The following is a 7,145-nucleotide window of genomic DNA, read 5'->3' on the forward strand; positions in this document are numbered from 1 at the left end:
AATTGTGTGTGTGTGTGTGTGTGTGTGTGTGTGTGTGTGTGTGTGTGTGTGTGTGTGTGTGTGTGTGTAGGTGACAGGTTTCGGTCAGTGATTGATGACGCCTGGTGGTTTGGGACCATTGAGAGCCAGGAGCCCTTCCAGCCTCAGTACCCTGACAGCCTGTTTCAGTGCTACAATGTCTGGTATGAGCACAGCTTTCACATGATACATCCATTGTATTTGCTTTAGTAATGTGATCCAATGCATCAAAGCAAGAGTTCCTAAGTTACTAAGTAAGAGAAAAGAATAATGCAGAAATATGGACATTTTTTTCAAAATATAAAGCAGAAAACGACACCGTACAGTTCAAGTTTACTCGACAAGCGCTCACAGACTACAGAACAAGTGTGGATGGGAAATTGTAATCTCTTCGTGGAGAACTCCTTTTGAGAAATTTTGAGAGGATTACTTTGAAAATCACTAAAGTTGGGTACTTTGAATCTGGACCCAGTGTGTCTCCTGTACATTTGGTCTCTTGGCCTTTGAGTGAATCCTGGAATTGAACGAGTTCATAGATCTGAATTCCCACAGCGACAGTATAAGAAATGTAAAACTTTTAAAACGGTTTGCACGGAGCAGGAATTTGTCTACTAATAGCTCCATGTGATGACGCCACTGACACCTCCTCTCACAACACTCATTAACTACACAAACACCTCGTGGCTCGAATCATTCAGGGAAACTTGATGAAACGATCGTGGATGACAGTTTGAATTTGACATTTAAAATGCCGGCTAGCGCTGCCCTTTGTTTCGTATCACTCGGCTTTCATTGTCGGTGACATTCCAATTCGAAACATTAATAAGCATATTGTCTGTTTGAGTTACTTCTTCTTGTCAACACTGAGTGCTTACTGTTATTTAAAAGACCTTGTTAGAGAGTGACATCCACTCTAGGCCGTACGCCACCTGAGCAAACCGCAAACAGCAAAACAAGAAATCACAAAGACTACAATGTGATGCTGTTGAATATTCATATCAACACTGTTTCCCTTCCAGCTGGGACAATGGAGACACGGAAAAGATGAGTCCTTGGGACATGGAGCCTATCCCTGATGATGGTAGGTCTCTCTCTCTCTCAATACACCCACACTACAGTACACACCCATTTAAACAGATTCAAATGTAATTGTTCAACATTTTACATTTCTGATGTATTTTTCGGTCGCCTTTCTCTCCGGGCGCAGCCACCTTCCCTGACGAGTTGGGCACGAGCGTCCCGCTGGTAGAAGAGGAGCAGAAGGAGCTGCTGTACGTCCCGCTGGACGGGGAATGGGGCTGCCGCACACGCGCAGAGGAGTGCGAGCGCATCATCAAAGCCATCGACCAGCTGTGCACGCTCGGTACGACGTCATCGCCAAACAGCCCCCTTATGTCATGGATTTAGGGATTGGGAAGTGAAGCCACGAGGAGACATTTCTCGTAAATGCGTGACTCCACAATACCCGAGTCACCGCTCTGAGCTCATCGGCGTGAGCCCAGCAGAGCAACGGCTCTCGCGTTGTAACACGTCAGCCAATTATTGAGGCTGCTTGCTTGAATTCCTGTTAAATGATGTCATATTCGGGAACAGGCTTTTTGTATTACTGCAATCCTCCCAGTGGAAGAAAGCTGGCGTGAGGGCTCCCTCTAGTGACGGTCTGGGGACCAACAGCCAGCAATCGAATCCTTCTAGATGTCCTACGCTCTATTTATATAAACCCTTTTAGGTCCATTTAAATTAAGTGATAATATTTAGAACACGTTGGAAAATCTTAGCAAAAGGGGACGAAGGTGTGATGTAAGCATTGCTGTTGCCTGACATATGCAGGTTATTATATGGTACAAATAGACAAGATATCCACGTTAAGTGTGTTACGAAATGCTGGCCTGCTCCGGTAAATAATCCTCTCTTCTTCACCCGTCTTCCATCCACCGACCCAACCTGCCTCCCTCAGATGTGGCAGCGCCGTTTGCCTTTCCAGTGGACCTCCAAGCCTACCCCACATACTGCACGGTGGTGGCCTACGTCACTGACCTCAGCACCATACGCGAAAGGCTGGTGAACCGTTGCTACAGGTACCTCACAGCAGCTTGTGTTTGAGTAAAAGGAGATACAGAGTCTACGTGTGTGTGTGTGTGTGTGTGTGTGTGTGCATGTGTGTGTGTGTGTGTATCGTGACTAGAATTGAATACACACTCGACACATCTGTCTTTGTTTCCAGGCGACTGTCCTCTCTGATGTGGGAGGTTCGTTACATCGAACACAACGCCCAAGCGTTCAATGAGCCCGGAGCGTTCATCGTCACAACTGCCAAGTTTGTCTCCGACCTCATGCTGCAGTTCATAAAGTGAGTACTACAGCCTGTGTGTTCTTGTGTAGGGACAATGTAGAGCATATTAACAAAATGTTAATTAACCAGTTTTTCTTTGAGTACTACATAAAAACAAAAGTTATCAAGAACTTCTCATTACAAATCTAAATGAATTCCCACGTTAAACATTTGCACCATCTAACATTGAGTCATTTCTGCTCTCTCCTTCTCCTTCTTGTCCAGGGACCAGAATATGACCACCCTCATGCCCCTCTATAAATCTATGAAGAAGGCTACCTTCTCTGACTCTGAAGACGAGGTGTGTTTGCATATTTACCCGCCTACACTGCAGTTTGTGCTTAACATGTTGCTTTTTTACTCCACTAATTATCGGCTGATATTCATTACATGATTTCTCACCAAAGCCAAAATATTGTAATCAAATTATTATAAAAGAAGCGTTCCATTTAATGTGGCTTTATTGACACGAAGGTTTCAGAAAACCTCACCGAATGAAGAAAATATTAACATTCACCGACGAATTATGAACAGAAACATTGTCATACTCATGAATACGTACAATATAGACAAATCATTTCCTGCTCTGTTATTACTTGTGTAACTGTGTGAGACAGTTCTACGTGTGTAGCTTAGTCAAATGTATATTGCATTGCAATCCGTTCTTGTTTGCTCATCCGTGGGCGCGTTCTCGCTGTCATATGAAAGGAGAGAGAGGACAGCGGCTCCAGTTCTCGTTCAATCTCCCTGAAACACCGGTTGATCTCGGCTCAACGGGTGGAGGTCTGTGAGCGTAGTGGAGTATGTGTCGGTGTCTCCGGGGGCAGCCGGCCTTACCTTTGTTACGCCACAAGCCTGTCGCTTGCGGATGGTGAGCAAGAGTCGACGTTGGAGTCGAGTTTAACAGCAGTTCACGCTCATTGTCATCATTCGCCTTGAGATTCATTAACACATTGATTGTTTTTGAGGCCGTTGCAGGCCGGATAGAGATGGGTCATGTATGTTGTCCATGTGTGCTATAATACAAGCGCTTGGTAGAGTACAATATACATTCCCTTTGTTTAATTACCCTTTTCCTATCTATTTAGGATGATGAGGAGGAGGATGAAGATACTAATACTCCTGGAACATCCACGCGAAACCATAAGGTAACACTATCTGACAGCATCCGCGTGTTCACGTACATCCTTAACACATCAGATAAAACAAACCGTACTAATTTTAGCGTGAGACATTGCTCCACAGGCTGTTTTGCAATGCCCAGTGCAGTTATTTTCAATTTACTCATTGTTTTTTGCGCAGGGTCGACGACCCACGCAGCGGCAGCTGCGGACCCGGCCCCCGTCGTATGACCCCCATGCCTGGCGCGGTCGCTGTAAGGAGCTGCTGGATCTCACCTTTCAGTGTGAAGACTCGGAGCCCTTCAGAGAACCCGTGGACCTACAGGAATACCCGGTAGGTGTGCGACATCCGTATGTGCTACCCTCATTTCTGTGTTCTGTACTGTGTGCGCACGTGAGCTCCACCATAACAAACTGAAGTCATGAGTCTGATGTTTGAATTTGAATTTCCATTGGTCTCAGATTTATTTGGCCCTTGAATCTTGCTATACAGTCACAAGTGGCTACAAGTCAACTACACAAGGAGTGGAAGCGAAAGAGCTTGTTTGGTCTGAAGAACAGGCCTCTCCATTCAGCATGAAGGAGGAACAACGTGAACAGACCCAAGGTTTCAGTGGGATTTGACTTCTCTTGCTAACAGAGGAAGGGTGGAATTCTTTTGCATCAGTTGTTTTTTCCCAGCCCACTCAAAGTGAAAGCCCAAATCCCCCAGAGCTCTTATTCCGCCCCCCTCTCTTCTTACTCTATATCTTCCTCTCCTCATGTCTGTTCTCATCTTTTGAAACCTGTAATTGAAATATCCCATCTTCCCTCTGCCTCTCTCAGGACTACCTGCAAATAGTTGACTCACCGATGGACTTCAGCACCGTTCTCAAGACACTCAAAGAAGGAAAGTACCAATCTCCCATTGAGCTCTGCAAAGATGTCCGGCTCATTTTCAGCAACTCCAAAGCTTACACGCCCAGTAAGAAGTCTCGGGTGAGACACACACACACACACACACACACACACACAGTCTGTGAAACCAGGGTGCATTAAGTTCAATATACATTGTGGTCCTCTCATGTTTCCATGCTTAGATGAGGACATGAAATTCAATTCTCAGATCGGTTTGTGCCCTTTGTCCATTTTTGTCTTAGTTGAATCAGTGCATCCTTTGTTGTTTGTCTCCAGATCTACAGTATGAGTCTGAGGCTCTCTGCTCTGTTTGAGGAGCATGTCAGCTCCATCCTTGCCGACTACAAGGCCATCCACGGCCTGACGAATAAACTGACCAGGCAGGGCACAGACAGACAGGCACGACACACTACGGACAGGCCGACACGGCACGCCATGAAGAGGAGGAGGAGGAGGAGCGAATCTCCAACGAGCAGCACCGCGTCCAGGTAGAAGATGGGATATTTAATTTGGGGTTTTGGGTGTCGCACCGTGCATTGGGTGTGATCTTTGGTTTCCCTTCTTCCCATCCTGCCTTTAGTCCAGAGAGAAAGAGGCGTGTATCATCCAGGGTGAGCGGAAAAAAGGAGCCATCACCGCCTCCGCCGCCTTCACGGCTCTCCTCTCTGAGACAGAGCATCCCCGTCAAACAGCCCCCTCAGCTGGTCAACGGGAAGGCTGACACGCCGACCGCAGGGCGCACACGGAGCGCGGCGCGGCATTCTGCACACTCTCCGCCCTCCTCATCCTCCTCACATAATGCCGCAAGCAGCACTCAGAGCCCAGCAGGTGAGATCACTCGCCTCCGTACATACTCGGAGCTCGTCTGCGGAGGGTCACGCTACGGCGCCAAGCGCGAGTATAAACAAAGCTTTACGTGTATGCTTATGGAACTCGGGTTATGATATTGTAACCTTCAATATGTTAATTATTGAGCTTTGGATGTGCTGGTTGGCAGCTTTTGTTGTGTCCAGACAGAGCCATGCTAGCTGTTTACCCCTATTTGCCAGTCTTTGTTATTATCAAGTATTGACCACAGGTACGATATTACACAATCAACTTTTTATCTTATTTCTTTGCATCTTCAGAGTCTACTCGCTCACTGAGGACTCATAACTCTGCGTCAGCCTCATCGACATCAGCTTCTGAGAAGGTGACACCCTCTCCAGCCGCAGAAAGTAGCAGTGGAGGAAGCACCCGGAGGAAACTCAGGACTCCTGTACGACTCACGCCTGGTGAGAGACGGTGTCACAAAGAAGTGACCGTGTGATGCTGACGTTCATCAGATACATATTGAATGTCACCTGCCTGCTATGTATATTCTTTCTTCCTTTTGTCCTGAAATATCAATGCCCTTCCCCCTCAGGCTCCACTGCCAGCCCTCCATCTCAGAGCACAGTCCACCTGAATGGCCACAGTAGTCATGTGAGCCTGGGAGTGGGCAGGAGGGGGCGGAAATCCAAAGTGGAGCCACCATCGAGTCCTCCAGAAGTCACGACTCCGGGGAGCCCGTCCAGAACCCGAGGCCGCCCTGCGGGCAAGAAGAGGGGCAGGAAGAGCAAGCAGGAGCAGGAGGAGATGAGAAGGAGCGGCAAACGCAGGAGCTCCACCCCTGACGACGAGCTCGACCAATCGACGGGGGACGAAGGTGGGGCGTTGTCTGCACAGGAAACATCTGTGCTGTCGGACTCTGGCACGGCGTCGACGCCGAGGCGGCGCGGACGGCCCCGAGCGGTCAGGAATGAAGAAGCCACACCTCCTGCTGAGTCACCCGAGCCCTCGCCACTGAGGAGGAGCAGCAGGAGAGCCATCGAGGAGGTCACGCCTTCTCCGCAGACCGCTCCTCAGCGATCCAAACGGAGGGAGTCTCCAGAGGACGAGGAGGGGGACGAGGAGGGGGACGAGGAGGGGGACGAGGAGGGGGACGAGGCAGGGGACGAGGCGGGAGGGTCGATGCGCACACGCAACCAGGGGCGACGGTCTGCCTGGTACGTGGAGGAGGACTCCGAGGAGGAGCAGAGGCAGCTGTTGTTTGAGGACTCGTCCATCACTTTCGGCACCTCCTCAAAGGGACGCGTCCGTAAGTTGACAGAAAAGGCCAAAGCCAACCTCATAGGCTGGTAACAGAGGCAACCGAACCGACGCACAAGGATGCGAGGAGGAGGCCGATGGCCATGACGGAGAAGAAGTCGGGATGAGATTTCTCTTCTCTCTTCCGCGTCGGCTGAGTCGAGGGAGTCATGCTCTGTGTTGTTACGCGTCTGTGTGCGTGTTCGTCCCGGGAGCTGCTTGTCCAGCTGCTGCTGTTCAAAGCTGTGGCGATGGAGAGACGGAGACAGCGGCAGTTATCTGTGCGCTCCTCCTTCCTCTTGGCACATTGCTGCTGCCAAACCGGCGGCTTCCCGACAACGCATGTTCATCTGTCCCAACTCCTCCGACATTATTGGTCCATGTTGGACCCCACGGGAGCTCACTGACTCCATCGCTGGTGGTCCTGGGAGTCGCTCCTGTCCAGTGAACCACTCTTCACCTCCGTCTGCCCTTAAACACTGTTGGCGTTGGACCGGGCAAAAAAAAAAAAAAAAAAAAAAAAAAAAGTAGTTGAACCGTTTTAGTACTTGAAGAAAATCACGAGGAGAGCTGGATGTGTCTTATCTCACTCTCACTATTTTTAGTGTCTCTGCTGGGTCGGTCTGTGACGGCACTGAGCTGGAATGGTTAGGTGACGCATTACAGAC

The 7,145-nt window shown here is 49.1% G+C and overlaps 1 protein-coding gene across 1 annotated transcript in view; it reads left to right on the forward strand.

Moving 5' to 3' along the window:
• The window catches only part of phip (PHIP subunit of CUL4-Ring ligase complex), a 26,934-nt gene extending 19,930 nt beyond the window's left edge, over nt 1-7,004 (forward strand). Inside the window, exons 28-40 of the mRNA XM_031865904.1 lie at nt 71-182; nt 1,038-1,099; nt 1,226-1,381; nt 1,976-2,096; nt 2,243-2,368; nt 2,576-2,651; nt 3,439-3,498; nt 3,653-3,805; nt 4,297-4,449; nt 4,645-4,856; nt 4,949-5,196; nt 5,496-5,642; nt 5,774-7,004. Of these exons, the coding sequence (XP_031721764.1) occupies nt 71-182; nt 1,038-1,099; nt 1,226-1,381; nt 1,976-2,096; nt 2,243-2,368; nt 2,576-2,651; nt 3,439-3,498; nt 3,653-3,805; nt 4,297-4,449; nt 4,645-4,856; nt 4,949-5,196; nt 5,496-5,642; nt 5,774-6,531 (2,384 nt within the window). The 3' untranslated portion in view covers nt 6,532-7,004. The remainder of the gene's footprint in view (nt 1-70; nt 183-1,037; nt 1,100-1,225; nt 1,382-1,975; nt 2,097-2,242; nt 2,369-2,575; nt 2,652-3,438; nt 3,499-3,652; nt 3,806-4,296; nt 4,450-4,644; nt 4,857-4,948; nt 5,197-5,495; nt 5,643-5,773) is intronic.
• Nucleotides 7,005-7,145: the final 141 nt, after the last annotated feature.

This window comes from Anarrhichthys ocellatus, unplaced genomic scaffold (genome assembly GCF_004355925.1).
Source record: "Anarrhichthys ocellatus isolate YVR2014 unplaced genomic scaffold, GSC_Weel_1.0 scaffold34, whole genome shotgun sequence".
In the NCBI taxonomy this organism is placed as follows: domain Eukaryota; kingdom Metazoa; phylum Chordata; class Actinopteri; order Perciformes; family Anarhichadidae; genus Anarrhichthys; species Anarrhichthys ocellatus.